The sequence below is a fragment of the Lissotriton helveticus genome, chromosome 6, assembly GCF_964261635.1.
Source record: "Lissotriton helveticus chromosome 6, aLisHel1.1, whole genome shotgun sequence".
NCBI lineage: Eukaryota > Metazoa > Chordata > Amphibia > Caudata > Salamandridae > Lissotriton > Lissotriton helveticus.
Genome location: NC_136067.1, coordinates 642,939,995 through 642,966,692, shown reverse-complemented (window position 1 = coordinate 642,966,692; position 26,698 = coordinate 642,939,995). Strand labels below are relative to the sequence as shown.

Sequence of the window (26,698 nt, the reverse complement as noted above, 5' to 3'; positions counted from 1 at the left end):
GGGAACTGTTAATGATTTTAGTCCAGAGTGGGAGAAGAACGGGGATGAAGTCTCTAACAGCATTGGCATGTAGTGGGTCTGTGAGGTGATTAGAAGGCTTCAAGGTGCCGAGCAGTTTGTGTATTGCTTCTTCGGAGTAGGTGTCGAAAGACGACCAGGAAGCGTTATTTTTAGGTTGGGTGTCGGGCATTTTGGTGATGCTCGGGTATCGTCTTACATCATTAAGGAGGTCACTCCTTATGTTGTCGGTCTTTAGCTTAAAGAAAGCAGAAAAGTCTTCACAGTGTGGGATGTTGTTTGTTGTGTCGTTTGATAGTAGGGGTTGCGTCTTGGTTTGAGTTTTGACTAGTTCGAACAGCTTTCTTGGTAAGTTTTTTGCTTGGTCCAGCTGAAGGCTGAAGAAATCAGATTTTGCGCGCTTTATTTTCCTAAAGTAGGCATTTCTCTTGCTCTTAAGTATTTTGCGATGCCGTGATGAGGGGATAGATCTCCATGTGCGTTCTGCCATTCGCATAGCACGCCTGTCTTCGTTGAGTCTGCCATCATACCAAGGGTTCGAGATCTTGGTGGAGACTCTCTTTAGTTGCAGTGGGGCGGCTTCATTGATTATTGAATTCATAGAGTCGAGGTAGTGGTCAGTCAGTGATTGAACATCAGAGGTGCCAGGAGGGGGAAGGAGGCTATTGGTGAGGTGGGGAGGCAGGGAGTTGGGGTTAAGGTTCTTCATGTCCCTTTTCCAGATCTTAGATTTGGTGGGTTGAGCCGAGACAGGTTTAACCTTTTCATTGATGAATAAGGTGATAATGTGGTGGTCTGACCAATCACAAGGTTGGATTGCCCCTAATTGGGTGGAGTCTTCGTTGGCAATGATGAGATCAAGTATGGAGCCTTTGTCGTGTGTTGGGCTGTTGCATATTTGGGTGAGGTTAGACGTGTCAAGGAAAGATTTGAGACTATTCACCACTGCGTCTTTCTGATCGTTCCAGTGGAGATTGAAGTCACCCAGGTAGATTTGCGGGATCTGCCGACCAGCGTTGGATGAGATCATGCCCATGAGTTGTTGGGTGAAGATGAGGTTGTCCCTAGGCGGGTGATAGATGAGATGTGAAGCACATACTGGTTTGCCCTCGCTGGAGATATCAAGACAGATGAGTTCGCAAGACGTGAGGGAGGGGGAAGTTAATTTAGCAACCGAGAGGTTGCTCCTGAAAATGCATGCGATTCCCCCGCCCGTCTTGCCGGTTCTGTCAAGTCTAATTATGTGGTAATTGGGGGGGGACTAATATGTCCATGATAGGTGTGGAGGCTTCAGTTAACCATGTTTCCGTCAAAATGGCTAGGTCAAGATCCATTGATGTGACGAGATCTGCAATGTTGGAGGAGTGCCTCTGGGCCGATCTGCAGTTGAGTAGGATGCATTTGAGTCTGGGGGTGAGAGGGTGCTCTATCCTCATCCTCGCATTACATCCTTAAAACAATTAGAAAAGTCCTGCCATTTCTGGAGGTAGAGCATAGGAAAACTGTGGTTACTGGACTGGTTCTTTCACGTCTAGACTATTGTAACAGCCTTATGTTGAACGGGCAACAGGGCTTACTAAACAAGCTCCAGATCCTGCAGAATGCAGCCGCCCGCCTGATCACTGACACCCCTAAGTTCGCCTCGGTAGCTCAGGATCTGGTGAAACTTCACTGGTTGCCAGTCCGCAAAAGAATAATCTTCAAAGCTCTCTGCGTAGTCTTCAAGGCATTGCACGACCTTGGCCCTCGGTGTATGAAGCTGCTCTTCCACTGGCACAAGCCAGCAAGAACCTTAAGATCAGGTGAGCAGGCATTGGTATCAGTCCCCAGAGTCAAGAAAGCAAGATGGGGGGGGCAGGAGTTTCTCCATAGGCGCGGAAGTAGCCTGGAACAGATTACCACTCAACATCAGACAGTCGTCGGACCTGCTATCTTTCAGAAGAGCGCTTAAGACCTGGCTCTTTACGCACTAATGCCCCCTACCCACATACACTGGTTCAATTACGTTAGCGCCAGGACACCTCCGGGTAACAGTGCGCTCTAGAAATGTGAAAAATAAATAAATAAATAAATAGGCACTGCACGTGTTACGTTCGGCACGAACGACATTGATGCAGAGCTGTTACTGCTACCTACTGGCACACTGAGGTATCCATCGGAGCTACACAGGTGACAAGGCTCCCTCAGACTATCACGCATCTGTACTACAGAGGACTGGCAGACATGCATTGAGGGCCATTGCAAAGGATAACAAAGGATTTCGTGTGCGGGAGACGATTGACAGAGTCTTTTATGGTTGATCTTGACACTGTGGTACGCTCCAAATTGCCTTTGCGGGGCCCCCATTTTTCTGAACTTTTAAATAATGACTTTGGACTGGCACCCATTTTTTAATTTCCCCGTGGCTAACACCTCATTTTGAGCTTCTTCTACCACCACTAGAAATAGAAGAATTAAAAACTGTGTGCTCTTGTCCTGGATGGCAAAACTTCTGGAATGGCCTGTGCTAGGTTTTTACCTTTAGCAGGGGCAAACTCATGGCCACAGAGAGAAAACAGTCTGTTCCCTAAACTGACGCTGTTTGTTCTCATTTAGTACTCCTTCTTTCTTTGTCTACTTCCCTTGCTCCTAGCCCCTCTCCCCTGAATCTCTCCTCTTGCCTGCTACTCCTCCTACCCCCTGCCCTTCGTTGCCCTTTGACTAAGCACTCCTCCTCTTGTTAGGGAAAGATCCAATATTTAGACTCTGGATTCTCAGCGAACCAGCTGAGAGAGACCACAGCGCAAAGGGAGACACTCACAGCAGAGGTATGGTATGGCACCCCTTGCCAAAGCACTCCCTCTCCCCTTTTTGGTGAAAGATCCAGTATGTAGGCCTTGGAGTCCCAAAGACCCCGCTGAGAGATTCCACTGCGTTAAGGGAGCCTCTCGCAACAGAGATGGGGAAATGATACCACTTCCCCTAGGATCACAGCTTACTGGACTTTGGACGCAGCTTTAACTCGTCTACCGGTTTGTGTCCCCTTCGCCCTCCCCCCTTTCCTTGCTGTGTCTCTCACCCTCCCCTCCTCTTTCCCTCCTTCATTCTGTCTACTTCCCCTGCTCCTGCCCCCTCCCCTGATTCTCTCCACGGGCCTGCTTTTTCCCTTACGTATATGTGCTTATTGTTTATTACGACCTTATATGTAACTATGTTGCCATGCTCTTATAACTGTGTAAGCTTTGTAACGATGTAACCTGCAACTATGATCTGATACTCGTGTAAAGCGCTGTGGTACCTCCGGGTCTAGCCAGCGCTATATAAAACCTTTTAAATAAATAAAATAAGGAATCTGAAGTTAGATAGTCTCTACCAGTTAATGAAGGTAAGTAACTCGCATAATTTCAAATTTTTGATTACTTATAGTATGTGAATGTCTCTTTTCCAGGATTATACAAGCATCATTGACACACCAATGGATTTTGCCACTGTTAAAGAATCTTTGGAGGCAGGAAATTATGACTCTCCAGCGGAATTATGCAAGGATGTGAGGCTCATTTTCAGCAACTCCAAATCCTACACGCCAAGCAAAAGATCAAGGGTATAAATCCTAAGGCTTTTTCTTATATCCTTTTTTCATATCATCAGAGTTTACAAAAAAAATGAAGTTTTACCAAAAATACAATACTGTTAAGACCAAAGTTGTGCTTTGAGGTAAAATATGCAAAAGATGTTAAAGATGGTGTTAAAGCCTAATATAATTGTTGCGTTTTTGAATAACATTTGTTATTTTCATTAGATTTACAGCATGAGCTTGCGTCTGTCTGCTTTCTTCGAAGAACGCATCAGTTCTGTTTTGGAAGATTATAAATCTGCATTTAGCTTTCATAAAAGAAATTCCGCACCCAAACACAAGAGGAGGAGGAAAAGGAGCAACTCTTCATCCAGTAGTAATGTGTCAAGGTATGCCTGTCCTTGTGGACACTATGCAAATTACCTCGCCTTTCAACTTTGCCTCATCCCTATACTTCCTCTGTGTACCTGATGTCTCGGTCCATTTTTTCACCACCCGGTAGATTGGAATTGTTCCAAAGTGTTATTTTTGTGTTTATAATGGATACTTCGCCCTGCAGATATCTCACCTTCTGAATATCCCTTACATCAGACTGAATCTAGAAACTTCAATAGCACCCCACATCAGTAGGGAGAGTTTGCTCTACTTAAGCAATGTCACTGTAATGCTACTAGAGCAATAAAGTGAACCCACTAGCCTCCTGATGTCAGTTCCCTCTTTTCCGCATCGTCAGTGTGAATCCGGTGCATCAATTCCCCTCAGGAAATCCTTCAATGTTTAACAAATTTCCAGTTACAGTACAAGATATCACCCTCTCTGCCCCCCAGACAGTCCAGGTTTAAGCCTTGCAGGGACTGTATGGGACAAATGTCCATTAAGGACCTGCACAATGTCTCCCTCTGGTGTTTTGAGATGGACCACACACCCAAATTATGTTGCTCCTTCCTGGAGTATCAAAACCATCAAGAAGTGTGAGACCAAACTGTTCATGGCCCTGGCTCAGGATTAACATCAAACCAGAAGGAAGTCCTGACCTACATTGTGGACCCTAGAGTCACCGCCTTCATCAAAGCCTTCTACAAAGCGAAACAGAAGATGAAGCATCATTACGACTCTGAACGGTGCAATTCCCTTGAAAGGTAGGTTGCCGAAGTCACTTTCAACCATGCTGTTATAAAGAAAGCTTTTTTTGAAAAAGAACAAGGGAACCTGCGAGGTAGGTAAGGACCTTGGTTATCAGTTTTGTTATGTTATGTTATGTTAATTGTTTTTTGTACCGCGCACAGCTGCCCCAGCAAAGGGGCGTCCTGGCGCCTTGAGAAGGTAAACACAACACAAACATCTAAAAGGAGCGTGCTCCGACAGGCGGATTTAGGGAAACAAAAAGGTTTTTATTGCTCGCCTGAACTGCAAAAGGTTATCCATCGCCCGAAGCTCAGCAGGAAGGGAGTTCCATAACTTTGCAGCCACCACTCGAAAAGAGCGCCCACCCATTCTGCTAAGTTTGAAACGAGGGACCGTAGACAGGTGCATACCCTGGGATCTCAAGGGTCGTACCGGAACATACGGCTTTAAGAGGTTATTCAGAATTTGTGGCGCCATGCCTTTAAGGATTTTAAAAGCCAGGCAGAGTACCTTAAATTTAATCCTCTGGCTCATAGGGAGCCAGTGTAAGGAACGCAGAGTCTTAGAGACAGAGCATCGTTTAGGTAGTCCCACCACCACTCTAGCGGCGGTGTTCTGCACTCGCTGTAATCGGGTAAGTTCTGCCTGGTTGGTCCCGGCCAAGAGTGCGCTGGCGTAGTCCAACCTGGACAGGACCGACGCCTGGACCACCAGCTGTCTGGTGGAAGCATCAAAGAACTTAAGTATTGGCCTAAGTCCTCTGATGACACCATAACAAGAGCCTGCCACTCTCTTGGTATGGCACGTAAAACTAAACGCCGGGTCCAACCATACCCCGAGGTTTCTTATCTCAATTACAGGAGAAGGAGTCGTCCCCAATTCTTGTGGCCACCAGTTATCGTTCCACAGCCCGGCCTGTTTTCCCAGCACCATGACCTCCGTTTTTTTAGTATTTAATTGGAGACAGTTCTGATTCATCCAATTTGCCACGGCACAGATGCCCTCGCGAAACATGAGGGCCTCCACATTAGAGTCCCCACTCAACGTGACCGCCAGCTGCGTGTCATCCGCATAGGAAACCATTGTCAGGCCCCAGCGTTTGACCACCGCAGCCAGCGGTCTAACGTAAAGGTTAAATAGAGTGGGGCTCAAAGATGACCCTTGTGGGACCCCTAGTGTCAGCGGGTATGATTTAGATTTGCCGGGTGGAATAGCGACCTGGAACGATCTGTTCGATAGAAAGGAACTAAACCAACACAGCGCGGAGCCACTGACTCCCACTTCCTCGAGTCGCTGCAAAAGGATACCGTGTGAAACCGTGTCGAACGCGGCACTCAGATCTAATAACAGGAGTGCCGCAGTTCGACCGGAATCCAGCACGGAGCGCAGATGCTCGACCATAAACAGTAGAGCAGTCTCCGTGCTGTGACCTGCACGGAATCCATTTTGCATGGGATCCAAGATGTTAGCTCTGGCAAGGTGGTCAGCCAGGATCCCATTCACATGGGCCTCAGCCACTTTGGTGACCCATGGCAGCAACGAGATGGGGCGATAGCTCTCGGGCTTAAGAGGGTCCAGAGTAGTCTTTTTTAAGATAGGCGTGACTACCGCCTGTTTCCACCTAGTGGGCACAGTTCCTGAGGCCAACGACAAATTAATAAGATCCAATACCGGAGCACGGCACACCGCCGACATATCCCTCAACAAAGCCGGTTTAAGTGGGTCCATAGGAGAACCTGACTTAATTTTCCTGCTCAGAGAGTTAAATGTTTCCATGGATAGGGGAGGTAGTATATCCAGCTCCACACCAATATCCTTGGGCGCACTACATGGTTCTGGAGTCGGCAGAACAGTGGGAAAAGTGCGGTAAATGGCTTGCACTTTACTAGTGAAGAAAGATGCCAAGTTTTCGCAGTGAGCGTCTGAACGTATTTCTGTGGCAGTGCTTCTCTTGGCTAGAAGGTCTTTTAACACCTTAAATATCACTTTAGAGGGGTTGGAGCTACTCAGAAATTCCTGTGCATAGTGGGCTGCACGCGCTCTACATACCGCTCTGTGATATGCTTTGGTTTTCCCCGCGTAACAGATTTTAAGCGCGGGGTCGAAAGATTTTCTCCAGCGCCTTTCGGCTTGCCTGCACTCTCTCTTGAGAGATGCAAGCGCGCTGTCATACCAAGGGCTATGATCTTTGACCCGGCGTTTCGACCAGACCAACGGGACAAGAGAGTCAAGCGCATAAGAAATCCATTCACAGAACGAGTCATAGCCCCCATCCACATTCGTGAAAGGAGCTAGCGGCACCTTCTCCAATAGAAGATAGAAATCCTCTAGCTTCAATTTATGCCACTGTCGAGCGAGAGTAGTTATGTTCTGGGAGGAAAAAAGGGGCTCTGACATGGGGATGATCGCTTTCACTAACAAGTGATCAGTCCACACCAGCTGAGTGGGGCTAAATACCTGGACTCCCTCTAAATTGGTGAAGAATGGATCAAGCACATGCCCATCTCGGTGTGTAGGAAAAGTCACCAATTGAGAGAGCTGCAGGGCTTCTAGGTCAGACAGAAAACTCCGAATGGAGGGTAGGGATGGACAATCAAGGTGCAAATTGAGATCACCAAGCACATTGAAGTTAGCACATCCCAACGCCTCGGAGCTGATGTAGTCCGGGAGAGCGGCCCTAAAGGCAGCATCGCAGCCCGGAGGTCGATAAATTAAAAGACCAGAGAAGGTATATTGTTGACTAAAAGAGATTTTAAAACGAGCACATTCGCAGCCGAAAAGCTTCACGTCCTTCCAATCACAGGGGAAACACAGCTTAACCGCCATCGCGATTCCACCCCCTCTTGTGCCACGATTAAGAGTGAACACCGCATATTCCGGGGGGAAGGCCAGGTTTAAAACGGAGGTATCTGCATCCTGCAGCCAGGTCTCTGTCATGAAAAGAGCGTCAGGAGACTCGTTAGTCAATAAGTCATGAATCTCCGCATAATGCTTGACCAGGGACCTGACATTCAGGTTGCAGATAGTGATATCACGTACCCCAGGCGATCCTTTGGTCAAAGCTGGTAACTCAAAAGATCGTATACGGGACGGAGATGGTAATATCCAGCTGCAACACGTGCAGTGATATGGGCCACATAACGGCCCCACTGGGGGCGGGCAACAGTCAGAGGACCGGCCTCGAATCATCAGCAGGTCATCCCTACAGTACCTGATCGCTGTTATGGTCATCCTAAGTGGTGTAAGTCATAGAGTCCTGCCACGCCACGCGCCTCCTTTGCATTAAAACAGTGGTCCTTGTACAAAGCAGAAATAGAAACAATAAATATAGACTAGATTCTGATGGATACATCTGCCTGTGGAGTCCTCACCTTATAAATATCCCCTGCGCCAGCATTCCGCGGAAAATTTTCCTAGCTCTCCACGCCGACGAGGTTGTCACAATGCCATGGCTCCGCATGACGTCACTGGAGCTATAAGAGGACCACGTCGGCGTGATGACGTCAGTTCCCTTCTTTCTGCGCTGTCGACGCTAACGACGTCTGCCACGAGGAAGTCCGGTTTTAAGCCCTGTAGGAAGTGCGGTGGACATATGTCAATTACTGACCCGCATGAAGATTGTCTTTGGTGCTTATCTTCAGACCACGACGTCGAGGGATGTACTTCGTGCAGGAAGATGAATCCGAAGGCATTGAAGGAGCGAGAACCCAAGCTTTATATGGCCAAGGCAAGAAAAGAAAAAAGGGGTAGGAAAAGGTCTAAGTCCAGGTCATCGACGTCGCATGACTCCAAGAGGAAACATAAGAAGAGGAGACATGCTTCTGGACGCCGATCTTCGAAGGCTGTGGTGTTGAGGTCGCCTTCTCCTGTTCTACGTCAAGAAAAGGACTTGGTATCTCCTTCGGTATCTCCCGCTCGTTCTCTTTCATATAAAGGGACTCCAGAGCAGGCATCCTCGCTGAGATTCTCACCGGCTCCAGAAGGTGTGTCGAATCCGGCTGACACAGAGGTACCTTCGGCTCCGGCTGTTCCACCTGTGGCTCCAGCGGCTCCGACTCCAGAGGTACCTTGTTTTAATCTCGAATCGGCTTCGTACACTCAGTTTCTGACGCCGGGTTTTGATCCCTCGCATTTTTTTAATGAGATGTATGGCGTGTTCGCCAGGGCCTCGTACCCCTCTGGAGTAACCTTTGGGTCCCATGGGTCCTATGGCATTTCATTTGGGTGTGCCTCACCAGGATCCTCAGGCCCCCTTTATGCCGTTCATGCCAGCGACGCCGTCTTGGCACTTTCTGGCTCCGACAATGTCGACGCCGTATGGTCAGTCCCCGGCTCCATCCCGTGAAGCTTCTCGAATTCGATCGGCGCCGGCTACTGCAGTGGATCCATCTCCAACGCCGCTCCTGGAGCCTTCGACGCCGCGTGTGGAGCCGCCGACGACGCTATCGAAGATGCGCGCTCAAGGAGAGAAGCACAGATGTTATTGGAAAAGGTGCAATACCAGGCTGAAGAGAGGGAGGAAGGAGAGGTGTATGACACAGAGGATGTGTTTGAAGACCTGTGTGAGGCAAGTGAACTTGACACTTCTCTGGAGTGGGACTTTGCTTCTCAAAAGGCTTCCCCCTCTAAGGATGTTGCTCCTTATCATACGGTCATTAGGAAGGCTGCTGAGCTTTTGGATTTGCAGCTTCCTATGGCGGAGTATAAGCCTAACCTTCTCACAGAAGTTCTTCATTCTCTGTCTTCAGTGGTTGAACCACTTTTACCATTTAATGATGCTCTAACTGAGCCAATCCTCGATGTATGGCGCAACCCTCTTTCGGCTCCTGCGGTTTCAATGTCCGTTTCAAGAAGATATAGACTTGCTCCTGGAGATCCTATTTTCCTTTTTTCTCACCCCTCTCCTGAGAGTCTGGTGGTACAGGCTTCTTGTTCGAAGCAATCTACAGGTGAGTTTTCGCAGGCTCCGGCAGACAGGGTTTCCAAGAAGTTAGATCAGTCTGCAAGAAGGTCTTTTCATCAGCCAATATGGCACTGAAATTTACCACCGCCATTTGCCTTTTGGGAAGGTATTTCATGCCTTAATGGACTCAGCTAAACAGCTTCTTCCTAAGTTATCTGAGGAGGACAGGGGGAATCTGAGTGAGGTGTTGGTGGATTCTCAGGCTGCAGCTCGCAGGTCATCCAATCTGGCCAGGATACGGCGGATTCTGTTGCCAGAATAATGGGTTCATCCATTGCGACAAGGAGGCACGCATGGTTAAGATCTTCTGGGTTCTCCCCTGACGTGCAGGCTACTCTTCTTGATTTGCCTTTTGATGGGTTCAGGCTTTTTGGTGAAAAGGCAGACTCTGCCCTGCAAAGGTTTAAGGACAGTAAGGCAACAGCAAGGTCTTTGGGTCTGCAGACTCAGACAAGAGCCTATGGATATAAAGAATAACATGGGTTTGGGAAGTCTTCCTTTAGTGGGTCCAGACAGCCTCAGCAATAGCAGCAGAACCCCTTGTATAAAAACTACAGGGGTAATGGCAGAGGTCGCCTTCGTGGAGCCGAACGTCAACCCTCTTCCTCCTCCTCCTCCTCCCCCCCCAACTCCTCCTGGTAATGCAGCAAAGCAGTTCTATATCTGCCATCTTGGATCATGCAGGTCCCATGGGAGGCCGGCTTACCCATTTTCTACAAAATTGGAAATTTATCACTTCGGACCTTTGGGTTTTAGATCTGTTAAAATATGGGTACGCCCTTCCCTTCAGGGAATTCCCTCTTCCTTATCCTCTTTGCCAAGGGTTTTGCTTGGAGGATCATTCGCTTTTCCTTCAGAAGGAGGTTCTTGCTCTGTTACAAAAAGGTGCGATAGAGGTGGTTCCGGAGCAGGAAAGGGGTCAGGGATGCTACTCCCGGTATTTCCTGATTCCCAAGAAGGATGGCAGGTTACGTCCAATCGTGGACCTCAGAATTTTGAATCTGTTTCTCAAGCTGGAGAGGTTCAAGATGCTCACCCTAGTTCAGGGTCTTCAGGCGCTGCTACAAAAGGACTGGAGGGTGTCCCATCGACTTGTAGGATGTGTATTTTCATATCACAATCCTGAAGTCGCACAGGAAGTATCTCCGTTTTATTGTTGGGTTGCAACATTACAAGTTTGCGTCCTTCCGTTTGGTCTCACTACCGCACCTCGAGTCTTAACCAAGGTGATGGCAGTGGTGGCTGCCCATCTCAGGAGGTTGGGGATCCCAGTTTTCCCCTACGTGGACAACTGACTTTTGAAGGCAGAGTCTCCAGAGATGGTGCTTCATCATCTGCAGGTTTCAGCCCAGCTGTTGTTCAAATTGGGTTTTTCGATAAATGTACCCAAGTCTCACCTGGTGCCCTCACAGCGCAACCTGTTCATAGGGGCAGTACTGGATACCACTGTGTGTCAAGCTTTCCCACCTCCACAAAGGATTCTCGAAATTCAGGAAATTATTCCCTTGTTTCACAGTGGAGCGGTTGTTCCAGTTCTGAAGGCCCTTCGCCTGCTCCGTTTGTTTGCTTCCTGCATCCTGTTGGTCAACGATGCATGCTGGCATATGAGGGCGCTTAAGTGGTGCCTCCGCAGGCAGTGGTTGCAGCACAACAGGGATCTCAGGGAGTCAGTCAGGATCTCCAGAGAAGCTGCAGTGGATCTGTCTTGGTGGAGCGTGGAGGGCATCTATCTCAAAGAAAACCCTTTCATCTTTCGCCATCAATGGCCACAGTGATAACGGATGCCTCTACCTAGGGTGGGGTACTCATCTGGGGAACTGGAGATCAAGGGTCTTTGGTCTCCAGAGGAAAGGTTGCTTCACATCAACCTTCTGGAATTGCGGGCGATACGTTTGGACCTCAAGCCTTTCTTCCTTCCATCCGCGGTCAGTCGGTTCAAGTCCTGACGGACAACACTGCCACAATGTGGTATGTCAACAAGCAGGGAGGAGTAGGGCTGTACTGTCTCTGCAGAGAGGCATTGCGGCTCTGTTCCTCGGCTCAGGTCCATCGGATTTGCTTGATGGCTAGTCATCTGGCCGGGGTTCTGAACGTGCGTGCTGACAGTCTTAGTCGGCAGTTCTCTGCCGACCACGAGTGGAGGCTTCATCCGGAGGTAGTGCGACACATCTTCCAGACTTTGGGAACTCCTCGGGTGGACCTGTTTGCCACTCTCGAATGCGCACTGCCCGTCGTTCTGCAGTCTCCAGTTTCTGAGGCAGGGAGCACTGGGGTCGCGTTTCAGTTGAGTTGGAGCTCGCAACTCCTTTACGCGTTTCCTCCCATTCCCTTAATTCCTTGGGTTCTGAGGAAGATTTGCCAAGCCCGGGTCCAAGTCATTTTGATCGCCCCACATTGGCCAAGAAGGGTGTGGTATACAGATCTTCTTCACCTTTCGTCGCAACCTCAGCTCAGTCTACCTCCACTGTTAAAGGATATTTGTCGGCTTTGTCTGCTTTTCTTTGTTTGCCTGATCAGCCTTCTCTTTTTAAGTCTCCAATAGTCTTAAGGTTCATTAAGGGGCTGACGAACATATTTCTTCCCACTCCTTTTGTTAATCCCCAGTGGGATTTAAATTTAGTGTTAACTTTTTTAATGGGTTCCTCGTTTGAACCTATGCACAGTTGTCCTTTGAGACTGCTGTCTTTTAAGACGGTCTTCCTTGTGGCTATCACTTCGGAAAGGAGGGTGAGTGAGCTTCAAGCTTTGAGTTCAAAGCCTCCTTTTCTGACCATACATGCTGAAAAGATGGTTCTCGGGACCAGGGCTGCTTTTCTGCCCAAAGTGGTAACTCCCTTTCATTTTGGACAGGTCATTGCTCTTCCTACTTTCTATACTCCCCCTCAGCCTTCATATGAAGGGCAAAGCGGTGCACAAGAGCACTTTATCCAGGTGGATGATCTTGTGCATCAAGATATGCTACTCCCTGGCTTGTAAGGAGCCTCCTGAAGGCATTAGGGCTCATTCTGCCAGGGCTAAGTCATCTACCTCTGCCTTGTCGAGGGGTGTTCCTGTGTTGGACATCTGTAAAGCTGCAACTTGGTCCTCCCACCACATTTTCGCGAAGCATTACTGCTTGGATTCCGAAGTGAGGAGGGATGGCTATTTTGCACGCTCTGTTTTGCAAGACTTTTTGGTATAGAAGGGTGGACACTCTCCTCGGGGTTAGGACTGCTGTAGGATTCTATTCATAAGGTGAGGAATCCACAGGCAGATGTATCCATCAGAAGAACAAGTTACTTACCTTCAATAACGCTTTTTCTGGTGGATACAGTGTCTGCCTGTGGATTCCTCACTGACCCACCCACCTCCCCTTTTATACCTTAAAAGATGAGGTATTGGTTATTTGATGTTTTTGTGTCCTCAAGACTTTATTACCTCTATTTGTCCATTGTTGACTTATTAAAAATGTAAGCTTTCTTTGCTTTCTTATTCAATTTGCACTTTGTGTATTTGTGTGTATACTGTGTACTATTTATGCATGGTCTCTATGGTGGGTCCGCCCGTTTTGCCTCAGTGGCACGGAATAAATGGGTGGAACTGACGTCATCACGCCGACGTGGTCCTCTTATGGCTCCAGTGACGTCATGCAGAGACGCGTGCGGAGCCATGGCATTGGGATGACCGTGTCGGTGTGGAGAGCTAGGAAAAAGTTGCCGCAGGGGATATTCATAACATGACGAATCCACAGGCAGATACTGTATCCACCAGAAAAAGCGTTACCGAAGGTAACTTGTTCATCAGTGCTATATTGGGAGTGTCCAGCCGGACATTCAATTTAATGAAACAATGGAGTCTGGAAAATAAGAGCACATCAATATAGTGGGACACAGTCCTGCATCCTACAAAAACACATGACAGGTACAAAAAGACAAAGACATTTCAGGCAAGACAAGGGTAGCTTGTCGGATTTAAATTGTAGCATGCTTAGTGGAAACAGTGAATGCTCTTCTTTTAACACAATGGATTAATGTGCATGCTGTTTACATTGGTCGGCGACGTTTCGATCCTTTCAAAACAATAGTAGGGTCATCATCAGGACAGCTAAGGTACAAGCCTGAGTTATAAAGTGCCTTGGAATTACAGTTGTTGCAAACACAACAGTGATGGACAGAATGTGGATCAATGTCACACATTCACCCCAGTCCAAAGATCTGGGCCCAAATCCATCGTTTTTCCACTCCACACCACCCTGGGTTAGACAATGGCGAAATGCAAATCAGCGCTGACCCTGTGCCCCATGGGAACAGTCCAGTCCGAACTACAAAAGCCATGTCCTTCCCAGAACGGAAACAAGCATCCGAGGACCGGCCCGGTTTCGAGGTAACACCTCTCATCAGCCCGGCTAGCTTGATTCCAGTGGTGTGGAGTGCCTGGGACTCACGTCTGAGCATCCCCAGTACACTTAGAGCGGTAATTGCAAACACAACAGTGATGGACAGAATGTGGATCAATGTCACACATTCACCCCAGTCCAAAGATCTGGGCCCAAATCCATCGTTTTTCCACTCCACACCACCCTGGGTTAGACAATGGCGAAATGCAAATCAGCGCTGACCCTGTGCCCCATGGGAACAGTCCAGTCCGAACTACAAAAGCCATGTCCTTCCCAGAACGGAAACAAGCATCCGAGGACCGGCCCGGTTTCGAGGTAACACCTCTCATCAGCCCGGCTAGCTTGATTCCAGTGGTGTGGAGTGCCTGGGACTCACGTCTGAGCATCCCCAGTACACTTAGAGCGGTAATTGCAAACACAACAGTGATGGACAGAATGTGGATCAATGTCACACATTCACCCCAGTCCAAAGATCTGGGCCCAAATCCATCGTTTTTCCACTCCACACCACCCTGGGTTAGACAATGGCGAAATGCAAATCAGCGCTGACCCTGTGCCCCATGGGAACAGTCCAGTCCGAACTACAAAAGCCATGTCCTTCCCAGAACGGAAACAAGCATCCGAGGACCGGCCCGGTTTCGAGGTAACACCTCTCATCAGCCCGGCTAGCTTGATTCCAGTGGTGTGGAGTGCCTGGGACTCACGTCTGAGCATCCCCAGTACACTTAGAGCGGTAATTGCAAACACAACAGTGATGGACAGAATGTGGATCAATGTCACACATTCACCCCAGTCCAAAGATCTGGGCCCAAATCCATCGTTTTTCCACTCCACACCACCCTGGGTTAGACAATGGCGAAATGCAAATCAGCGCTGACCCTGTGCCCCATGGGAACAGTCCAGTCCGAACTACAAAAGCCATGTCCTTCCCAGAACGGAAACAAGCATCCGAGGACCGGCCCGGTTTCGATGTAACACCTCATCAGCCCGGCTAGCTTGATTCCAGTGGTGTGGAGTGCCTGGGACTCACGTCTGAGCATCCCCAGTACACTTAGAGCGGTAATTGCAAACACAACAGTGATGGACAGAATGTGGATCAATGTCACACATTCACCCCAGTCCAAAGATCTGGGCCCAAATCCATCGTTTTTCCACTCCACACCACCCTGGGTTAGACAATGGCGAAATGCAAATCAGCGCTGACCCTGTGCCCCATGGGAACAGTCCAGTCCGAACTACAAAAGCCATGTCCTTCCCAGTTCGGACTGGACTGTTCCCATGGGGCACAGGGTCAGCGCTGATTTGCATATCACCATTGTCTAACCCAGGGTGGTGTGGAGTGGAAAAACGATGGATTTGGGCCCAGATCTTTTGACTGGGGTGAATGTGTGACATTGATCCACATTCTGTCCATCACTGTTATGTTTGCAATTAGCGCTCTAAGTGTACTGGGGATGCTCAGACGTGAGTCCCAGGCACTCCACACCACTGGAGTCAAGCTAGCCGGGCTGATGAGAGGTGTTACCTCGAAACCGGGCCGGTCCTCGGATGCTTGTTTCCGTTCTGGGAAGGACATGGCTTTTGTAGTTCGGACTGGATTGTTCCCATGGGGCACAGGGTCAGCGCTGATTTGCATGTCGCCATTGTCTAACCCAGGGTGGTGTGGAGTGGAAAAACGATGGATTTGGGCCCAGATCTTTTGACTGGGGTGAATGTGTGACATTGATCCACATTCTGTCCATCACTGTTGTGTTTGCAATTACCGCTCTAAGTGTACTGGGGATGCTCAGACGTGAGTCCCAGGCACTCCACACCACTGGAGTCAAGCTAGCCGGGCTGATGAGAGGTGTTACCTCGAAACCGGGCCGGTCCTCGGATGCTTGTTTCCGTTCTGGGAAGGACATGGCTTTTGTAGTTCGGACTGGACTGTTCCCATGGGGCACAGGGTCAGCGCTGATTTGCATATCGCCATTGTCTAACCCAGGGTGGTGTGGAGTGGAAAAACGATGGATTTGGGCCCAGATCTTTTGACTGGGGTGAATGTGTGACATTGATCCACATTCTGTCCATCACTGTTGTGTTTGGAATTACAGTTGACACATAATTGAGGCAAAAGGAAGGTCCAATGAGTCCGGAGGCTCGCATCAATACGCAATCTTTAAAGCTTGACGATACAAGATAGACGGTGGACTATTGTGCATTGCCACCGCGCCATGATACTTTTTTATTCCTTATTCCATCCACCGTCTATCTTGTATTGTCAAGTTTTAAGATCGCGTATTGTTGCGAGCCTCCGGACTCATTGGACCTTCCTTTTGCCTCCGTTGTGTGTAAACTGTAATTCCGAGGCACTTTATGACTCAGGCTTGTAACTTAACTGTCCTGATGATGATCCTAAAACCCACTTGCCTTATGGGGCGTTACACCCACATCCTTTGGACATGGCCCAGTTAGTAGTACCTAACTTGCCGAATCACCATCAGTTCCACTTCACAGAGCTGCTAAGCCTCCTTCAACTCTACTTCATAGAGCTGCTGATCAGAGGTCATTCATTCTGCTCTGGGCACTGCAGACTCCATGGAAACATCTAAATACCTTTGTGGTCACGCATGGCTGAGAAATTCAGAATTGTCCCATGATATACAATCCACTCTTATGGACCATCTCTTTGATGGTTCATGTCTCTTCGGAGAAAAGGCTGACTCTGCTCATGAGAGGTTCATGGTAAGTGACTCCAAGATCTCTAGGCGGCCAAACTCAGCTTAGGGATTATTGGCAATTCAATAACTTATGTGGCTTCTCCAGGAGTTTTCCTTTTGAGACTTTTCAATCAGCAAGCCCAAATCTCACCTCATGCCCTGCCAGTGCATCCTGTTCATAGGGGCCGTCCTGGACACCACAGCAAGTCCAGCCTTTCCGCTTCACAAAAGCAGACAGTACTTTCAGGCTATGATTCGGATGTTTCAGAATAGAGCACAAGTCCCAGGCCTGATGGTCTGCTACTTTCATGCATTATGCTGGTCAATCATGCACGCTGGCACGTGGGCACTCAAGTTGTGCCTCTGCAAGCAGTGGTTCCAGCAATACTGGAAGAGGAGAGACGAGTTGGCCTAACGGCTAAGGCGCTCGACCTCGGACCTGGGGATCTGGGTTCGAGTCTCGGTAACGACGCCAAAACCTCCTGTGATTCTGGGCAAATCACTTAATCTCCCCATGCCTAAAAATGAAAGTGTGTCTCCTCATGTAAAAAAAAACAAAAAACCTAACTTGTGCTATGCAAAGCGCTCTGATACCTGATTCGGTTCGGGTCTAGTTCGCGCTATATAAAACTCTAAAAAAAACAACAACAAAAAAAACAATTTAATAAAAAAAATACATGGATCAAAATGCTTGCATCACGATCTCCGGGTATATAGCAGCAGAATTTATGTGGTGGAGCTTGAAAGACATTCTGGTGCTGTATAATCCTCTCCTGCAGTGACTTGAGTGATAACGGATGCTTCAATCCAATGGTGAGGAGTCCCCCTTAGAGATGAGTGGTCTTTTGTCTCCAGGGTAGCAGATGTTGCATATCACCTGTTGGAGCTCAGACCAATTCAGCTGGCGATCAAAGCCTTTCTGCCATCCATTTGCAACCATTTTATCCAATTATTGACAAATAACACGACCGCAGTGTAGGACATCAACAAGCGGGAGACGTGGGGTCACTTCTTCTCTGTCGAGAGGCTGTCCGGCTCTGGACCTAGGCATGAGAACATCTTATCTGGCTTCCCACAATGTTGAATGTCCAGGCAGACAATCTGTTTGCATCATCTTGCCAACCACAAGTGGAGGCTCCATCCTGAGGCAGTCCAGTACATCTTAAGCCTTTGGGGCATTCCTCTGGTGGCTCTCTTTGTGACTTCCTGCAACTCCCACTGCATGAGTTTCTCTGCCCTCGAGTATCCGTTGCAGAGAGCATCCAGGGATGTGTTTCTCTTGACGTAGAACATTCCTCTTCATTACGCCTTTCCTTCCATACTCTTGGTTCCTCAGATTCTGAGGAAGATTATCCTTGACCCAGCCCAAGTCTTCTTGATAACCCTGGCTTGGCCAGGAAGGGTGTGGTATGTGTGAGAAGTTGGCCTGGCATATGATGCCCACTATTCTAGTGGGCACCTTGCACCAGTCCAAACAACCCTTATTGATGATAGGTTTAAGACAACCTTTATAGAAAGCTATTCTAGTGGTAGCTGTGGAGAGCAGCCTTCAGGCTAAGTCTTGAAGGAATGTAAAGCAGCATGTTTTACCAGTCTATAATCTCTTGAATGATCAAATGAAAGTACACCACACAAGGTATATATATATATATATATATAAAATATATGTATTTATTCTAAACACAACCCCTCTAGTCTCTTTATGAGGCTAGAGGCAAAAGTACAATACAAGACTGTTAAATAGCACACAGTAAATAGCACAGTATACGTTTTGCCCTAGGGGGCTCACAAACCATATACTAAAATAGTGGTATAAGAACCACGTGAGGGATAGAAGTTAGGCCTAGGGCCTGTAGAGCCGCTGGGGCAACTAGGAATCACCCAAGGTAGGGACGCAGGAGACCCACGGGGGACGTGTGCAGTGTCTAAACACAACTGCGAATCACCATTGACTTCTATGAAGGAAATTCAAGTTACAATTTTAAAGATTAAGGACACTTCGGAGTGAACCACGATGGAACCCCTTTAGACTTAGACACTTCGAGAGTCAAGACCCACAGGAGCACTGGAGTACTCGTGTTACCTCACCCAGGGAAGCCGGGTGCATAGGTGTCTTTTGGTGTCTGGTTTCGTCGTCGATTCCAATGGAGAGCTGCGAAGAAGTGCTGCAGGCGACCAGAGGAAAAGTGTTCGGGTGGATCCAAGGGTGGATCGGAGATCTGAAGAACCTGAAAGCAGAGGGGACAGAGTCTGGGTCACTAGCCAGTGACCAGGAAGGCTACAGGAAGATGCCAGCCAATGTCAGGCGCTTTAAGGTGTAGTAGGTGAAGCTTGACTCTTCAGCCACAAGGTCCAGGAGGCGTCGACGACAACCATGATCTGGATTCGAGCTGTCCCACGTCGGATGTCGAGTGCTGCAGCGTCAGTTTCCGGATTGGACCCAACAAGCCTTGGCAACAGCAACCCACACAAGATGACAAGATTGGCTTTGGTGCAGAGCAATAAGGTCTGAGGGACTCACCCTTTGGAGGGAAGTCAGGGCACGTCTGGAGCAACCAGGAAATCCCAAGAAACAAAGGATTGTCCTTCGTGAGGACCCACTAGCCAACGGACTAGAGATCGCGAAGGAGCCTCGAGCTGCGGTGAAGAAAGCGGGCCCACGGGACACTCGTGGAGTGTGGGCCTCTCAGTTTCGGTGCAAAAGGTGCTCGGGGCAAGGGCAACAAATAGCCCAATGCACAACTTTGGGAAACTTCGGGAAGTATGTGCAGTTGCAAAATTGCAGAATGTCCAGGATTTCTAGTCCCACGTCTCTCGTGTCGGCTGCGGGTCTCAGCTTTGCTGGCATCTTGTGTCGGCCTCAGATGTCTGGAAGTCCGTGTCCTGTGTCACAGAATCTTCGGGATCCGGCGAGAGCCTGGAAAATGCAGACCGGCAAGATGCTTTTAGGTGCCTGTTTGAACAGGGGGAATCACTCCTTGACCCCAAGGGAGATTTCTTCCCTCTTCCAGTCAATATGGAATGTCGAAGGTCCTAGATTTCGTCTTCAGAGTTACGTCCAGGCTAATCTAAAGTCCTAGGGACTGGGGTCCTACACTTATACTAAGTTTAGGGGATGGACTAACTCTAAGGTCCCACCTATGGGAGGGCCTGGGGAGGGGGTAGTTACACCCCTTCCCCTTTGTCCAGTTTCGCCCCAGAACTGGGAAATGCATGGAGCACCTTGTGTGCCCCAGGCAGTGTCTGAAAAGCATTCACTGAATGCAATCCACCCTGCCCCAATACACTAAAGCCTGTCTGGGGAGGTGCTGGCACCTCCCTGGACAGGAAACCTATTGTCCAGGCCACCCCTGCCGGAGTTTCGTCCAGCAGCAGGAGGTCAGATTTGTGTCTATGGCAGCAGCATCCATTTTGTGATGCTGAGGCTCTTTAAAACTTCTACCAGGTATACCAGTGTGTACATGTCTTCTCCTTCTAGAAGGGTGGAATGCTACCCCCGCTGCCAGAACTGGTGTGGGGGTAGTATCCCAAAGTGTTTGACACCAAACAAGACATGTTTTGATAAAGCCAAACCAGAGTTAGCATTAACCGCGAGGATTATAATGCACGTAAGAGTATATGGTATGGCCATATCACAGAACAGCTATAAGGAAGGGATTCCGAAACCTGCAGAGGTGCAGCTCATGCTAGGGCACCCTCTCACACAAAACCAAGCATTCTGCCTTCAGGAATGTCAAGGCCTGCCATAGGAGTGACTTGTAGGTTAATATGTGTCTATTTATATAGGTAGATGTAAGTATGCTATATCTAAGTAAGGGGTGCTTACACCACCTTACCCAGGCTGCAAGTGCAGACCTGTGGTGCTATTTTGGAAGGCTTCCCAGGGGTGGCATAATACATGCATCAGCCCCTGGTAGGCCTCCGGGGTACCTATGCCCTTGGTACCTAAGGTACCATATACTAGGGACTCATAAGGGTGACCCAGTAACCAATCTGGTATCTAAAGTACATGCAATTAATTTAGAGAGAGAACAGCTATGCTGTGGTCCTGATTAGCAGGGCCACAGCCAGACTAAAGTAGAAAAACCAGTGAAACGCAGCAAAAAGTGGGGGTAACCCTAGGAAGCAGACCCTTCTCTCCTACAACCCCCCCCCCCCGCGCAGGTACATTAAACTAACCTTGACCAGTTGAGTCTTCATGTTCTAAGTGGAAATATCTGGAGAGTCAATCTGCATTGGCATGGTTACTCCCAGGTCTATGTTCCACTGTATGGGATATTCACCCCCTATCTGTTTTAGCCATAAGAGGGGCTTATAGTCTGTCAGAACTGTGAAGTGAATGCCAAACAAGTATGGCCTCAGCTTCTTCAGAGCCCAAACCACAGCAAAGGCCTCCCTCTCAATAGCTGACCAACGTTTCTCTCTAGGAGTCAGCCTTCTGCTAATAAATCTACTGGCTGGTCCTGACCTTCATCATTCAATTGTGACAGCACAGCCCCTACCCCCAACTCAGATGCATCTGTTTGGACAATGAATTCTTTGGAGTAGTTAGGACTTTGCAGAATTGGTGCTGTTCACACGGCCTGCTTCAGGTCATCAAATGCCTTTTGACAGCTAACTGTCCACTGAACTTTCTTAGGCATTCTTTTAGACGTTAAGTCATTCAGGGGTGTCACTATGGAACCATACCCCTTGACAAATCTCCTATAGAGCCCAGTCAGGCCTAAGAAAGCTCTGACCTGAATCTGGGTGGTTGGAGCAACCCAGTCCATTATGGTCTGGATTTTGCTCTGCAATGGTTGAACCTGGCCCCCGCCTACAAGGTGGCCCAGGTACACAACCTGACTGTGCCCTATCTAGCACTTAGTAGCCTTGATAGTTACGCCTGCCTTCTGCAGGGCCTCCAAAACATTTTTCAGGTGGATCAGGTGATCTTCCCAGGTGGAACTAAAAACAGCAATATCATCCGGATAAGCTGCACAGTAGTTTCCCAGGCCTGTGAGGACTGTATTCACCAAACTTTGAAATGTGGCAGGTGCATTTTTGAGAACAAAGGGCATTACCACAAATTGATAATGTCCTCTAGGGGTTGAAAATGCTGTTTTTGGGTTTGCATCATCAGCTAGTCTGATCTGCCAGTAGCCAGCGGTTAAATCAAATGTACTCAGAAACTTGGCAGAGGCCAAAGTGTCTATGAGCTCATCTGCTCTGGGTATTGGATGGGCATCAGTCTCAGTGACTGCATTGAGACCGCATTAGTCTACACAAAATCTCATCTCTCTTACCACCCTGGGTATTGAGGTTTTGGTACCAAGACTACTGGACTAGCCCAAGGGCTATCTGAGGGTTCAATAACTCCCAGCTCCAACATTTTCTGGACTTCTGTCCTGATACAGTCCCTGACATGGTCAGGTTGCCTGTAAATCTTATTTTTAACAGGCAGACTGTCCCCAGTGTCCACTTCATGAGTGCACCAGGTAGTCTGACTTGGAGACAGTGAAAACATGTCTGAACTGTTGTAGAACTTGTCTGCAGTCAGTTTGCTGATGATCAGTGAGGCTGCCCTCCAAGGCTACTCCATCAACTGACCCATCATCAGGGTTCTGAGAGAGCAGTTCTGGGAGAGGGTCACTCTCTTCCTCCTGTCCTTCATCAGTAGCCATGAGCAAGCCAATGTCTGCCCTGTCAACATATGGTTTCAGCCTGTTGACATGAAGCACCCTATGGGGGCTCCTGGGAGTTCTAAGATCTGTCAAATAGGTGACCTCTCCCTTCTGTTCAACCATAGTGTGGGGTCCACTCCATTTGTCATGGAGAGCTGCTGGGGCCACAGGCACCAACACCCACACTTCCTGTCCTGGCTGGTAAACAGTCAGTACAGTGTTTTAGTCATGCCAGGCTTTCTGTAATTCCTGGCTAGCCTCAAGGTTTTTAGTTGCCTTTTTCAAGTACTCAGCCATCCGGGAGCGGAGACCAAGGACATAGTCCACAATATCCTGTTTAGGGGGTTTGAGAGGTAACTCCCATCCCTCTTTTCCAGACAAAGTGGTCCTCTGAAAGGGTGCCCAAACAGAAGTTCAAATGGGCCTTAGCCAACCCCCTTATGTGGAACCTCCCTGTATGCAAACAAAAGGCAGGGTAGCAGGATATCCCATCTCCGCCTGAGCTTTTCTGGGAGACCCTTAATCATACCCTTTACGGTTTTGTTGAATCTTTCAACTAGACCATTGCACTGTGGATGATATGGTGTGGTGAACTTGTAGTTCACTCCACATTCCTTCCACATTGCAGTCGGGTAGCTAGACATAAAGTTTGTACCTCTGTCAGATACTATCTCCTTAGGGAAACCCACTCTTGAAAAACTCCCAAGAGGTCTCTTGCCACAACAGGTGCTATAGTGGTCCTAAGATGAATTGCCTCTCGGTACCTAGTGGCATGATCCACTACCACTCGGATAAACGTGTGCCCAGATGCAGTTTGGGGATCCATTGGTCCAACAATGTCAATCCCTAGACGTTCAAAATGAACCTCCACCACCAGCAGTGTTATAAGGGGGGCCTTTGTAGTGCCACCTGCTTTGCCACTGACTTGTCCGGTTACTCAAGAGCAACAGAACTCCTTGGTGTCTTCAGACATGTGGGGCCAGTGAAAATGAGGGACAATTCTGTCCCAAGTTTTGACCTGGCCCAGGTGTCGTGCTAAGGGAATTTCAAAAGTGTCAAAAGGAAGCCCCTGAATGCCAAAGGTATGACCAACCTCCTGGATGCACCAGGCTTGGGGTTTCTACCCTCTGAATAAAAGAGTCCATCTTCCCAGTAGATTTTATGGGTGCCACTAGCATTCCCAGCAGCCTCAGCTGCAGCTTGCTGTCTGAGGGGTTCAAGAGAAGGGCAGCTCAACTGCGCCTGACTCAGAAATGCCCTTGAAGGGCCCCTTGTCCCTAAGAACTCAACCTGATCAGGCTCCAGCTCCTCTGGGACAGCTCCTTTTTCAGACTCACAAACAGCTTCCTCAGAAGGGTGATCCTCACTCTGAGTCAGGGGGAAGGCACTGCCTTAACACTAATGCTCCTTTTCCTGGTAGGCAGCTGGTCCATTATTCCAGAATCCAGTGCCTGTTCAGTGTTAGACTTTCTGACCTGTGACCTAGTCACTGCAAGGACATGTGCTGAGATTCCTAACATTTCTGCATGGGTCCTATACTGCACTTCAGACCAGGCTGAAGTCTCTAGGTCAATCAATCAAAGTATTTATAAAGCGCACTACTCACCCGTGAGGGTCTCAAGGCTCTGGGGGGGAATTGCTGCTACTGCTCGAAGAGCCAGGTCTTGGGGTGCTTCCTGAGGCTGAGATGGTCACAGGTCAGTGGGTAGGGAGTTCCAGGTCTTCGCTGCCAGGTAGGAGAATGATCTTCCTCCGGAGGTGGTTCTGCGTATTCGTGGGATGATGGCGAGGCTGGTGGAGCGGAGCTGGCGGGTAGGGGTGTAGAACGAGAGTCAGCTGTTGAGGTAGTCGGGGCCCATGTTGTGGAGTGCTTTGTGTGCGTGGGTTAGCATTCTGAACGTGATCCTTTTGTTAACGGGGAGCCAGTGGAGGTTTCTCAGGTGGGTGGTTATGTGGTTGTGTCGAGGGATGTCGAGGATGAGTCGTGCGGCGGCGTTTTGTATGCGCTGTATCCTCGTCTGGAGTTTGGCAGTGGTTCCAGCGTATAGGGCGTTCCCGTAGTCCAGTCGGCTGATGACTAGGGCCTGGCTGACTGCTGTTCTGGTTTCTGTGGGGATCCACCGGAAGATTTTTCGGAGCATTCTCAGGATGTTGAAGCATGAGGCTGAGACGGCGTTGACTTGTTTGGTCATCGTGAGGGAGGAATCCAGGATAAAGCCCAGGTTGCGTGCCTGGTCCGTGGGTGTCGGTGCAGTTCCCAGCGCCGATGGCCACCAGGAGTTGTCCCAGGCAGATGGGGACTGTCCAAGGATGAGGACTTCCGTCTTGTCCGAGTTGAGCTTGAGACGACTGTGCTTCATACAGTCTGCTACTTCTTACATCCCTTCCTGGAAGTTGGTTCTGGCGGTGGCTGGGTCCTTGGTGAGGGATAGTATCAGCTGGGTGTCGTCGGCGTAGGAGATGATGTTGATGTTGTGTTTTCGTGCGATGGTGGCGAGGGGGCTCATGTAGATATTGAAGAGTGTTGGGCTGAGTGAGGATCCTTGAAGGACGCCGCAGATGATCTCATTGGCCGTGGAGCGGAAGGGGGGAGGCGGACTCTCTGGGTTCTTCTGGAGAGGAACGAGATGATCCATTCCAGGGCCTTTCCTTGGATTCCAGTGTTGCTGAGGCAGTGTATTAGAGTGTGGTGGCATACCGTGTCGAAGGCTGCTGAGAGTTCCAGGAGGATGAGGGCCGCTGTTTCCCCATTGTCTATTAGGGTTCTGATGTAGTCTGTGGCTGCGATGAGGGCGGTCTCAGTGCTGTGGTTAGCTCGGGGTCCGGACTGGGAGGGGTCTAGTGAGTTGTTGGCCTCGAGGAATGTAGTCAGCTGTTTGTTGACGGTCTTTTCGATGACTTTAGCCGGGAAGGGGAGGAGCGAGATGGGTCTGAAATTCTTGAGGTCCTTGGGGTCAGCTGAGGGTTTCTTCAGGAGGGCGTTGATCTCTGCATGTTTCCAGCTTTCAGGGAAGGTCGCTGATGTGAAGGAGCTGTTTATGACGTTACGCAGGTGGGGTGCGATGGTGGTGCCGGCTTTGTTGAAGATGTGGTGGGGGCATGGGTCGGACGGGGAGCCGGAGTGGATACTGCTCATGACGTGGATGGTGTCTTCAATGCTGATGGGGTCCAGGAGTCGATGTTGATGCCGAGGGTCGTTGGTTTGGTGTCCTGGAGTGGAGTTTGGGGTCCGAAGCTGTCGTGCAGGTCTGCAATTTTGCGGTGGAAGAACGTGGCGAGGGAGTTGCAGAGGTCTTGCGAAGGGGTGAAGTCGTTGTTGCTGGCGTTGGGGTTGGAGAGCTCTTTGACTATGCCGAAGAGTTCCTTGCTGTTGTGGGTGTTGTTGTCCAGTCGTTCTTTGAACGATGTTCTCTTGGTGTTCCGGATCTGCTGATGGTATTCGAGGGTGGCGGCCTTGAGGGCTGTCATGTTTTCTGTCGTTCGTTCTTGGCGCCAGGTATTTTCAAGTGATCGGCAGGTTCTCTTTGCGGTTTTGAGGGCGTCTGTGAACCATGAGGGTTTTGTGGAGGTGGTTTTGCTGTTGGGGTTTTTCAGTGGTGCGAGGTCGTCGGCGCAGTTGGTGATCCAATGTGCGAAGTTGAGAGCTGCGTCGTTGGTGTCGGGTATGTTGGTGTCGGCAGGTGGGTTCTTGCTCAGTGACGTGGTAAGCTGGTCAGTGGTGACTTTGCTCCAACATCTGCGGCGGATTCGATGCGTGTGGTGGTGAGATGTGGTCTTCTTGTATGTGAAATGTATGCAGCTGTGGTCGGTCCAGTGTAGTCCTGTGGAGTGGTTGAAGGCGACGTGGTTACTGGTGGTGAAGATGGTGTCGAGGGTGTGGCCAGCGAGGTGGGTGGGGGTGTCCACCAGTTGCTTGAGTCCGAGGTTGGCGAGATTGTCGAGCAGGGTGGTGGTGGTGTTGTTGTTCTCCAGGTGAAAGTTCATGTCTCCTAGGAGGATGTATTCTGTTGAGTCTAGGGCATGCGGGCTGATGGCGTCGGCGATGGTTTCGCTGAATTGTGTGCGTGGGCCCGGGGGTCTATAAATGAGTGTTCCTCTGAGGGTGGTCTGGGGGTCGGTGTGGATCTGAAAGTGTAGGTGTTCGGCGGAGGAGATGGTGTCTTCGGCGTTGGTCGTGATTCTGATGGTGTTCCTGTAGATGATGGTGATCCCTCCTCCTGTTTTGTTGATGCGGTCCTTCCTGGTGATTTTGTAGCCGTCCGGGATGGCTATGGCGATGTCGGGGGCTGAGATGGCGTTCAT

General features: G+C 49.3%; 1 protein-coding gene across 2 annotated transcripts in view; it reads left to right on the top strand.

Annotated features, from left to right (window-relative positions):
- PHIP (PHIP subunit of CUL4-Ring ligase complex) overlaps nucleotides 1–26,698 on the top strand; it is a 2,061,705-nt gene that overhangs the window by 1,728,244 nt on the left and 306,763 nt on the right. For both annotated transcript variants that reach the window (XM_078648101.1, XM_078648100.1), the window contains exons 36-37: nucleotides 3,446–3,598; nucleotides 3,797–3,960. In XM_078648101.1, the coding sequence (XP_078504227.1) occupies nucleotides 3,446–3,598; nucleotides 3,797–3,960 (317 nt within the window). The remainder of the gene's footprint in view (nucleotides 1–3,445; nucleotides 3,599–3,796; nucleotides 3,961–26,698) is intronic.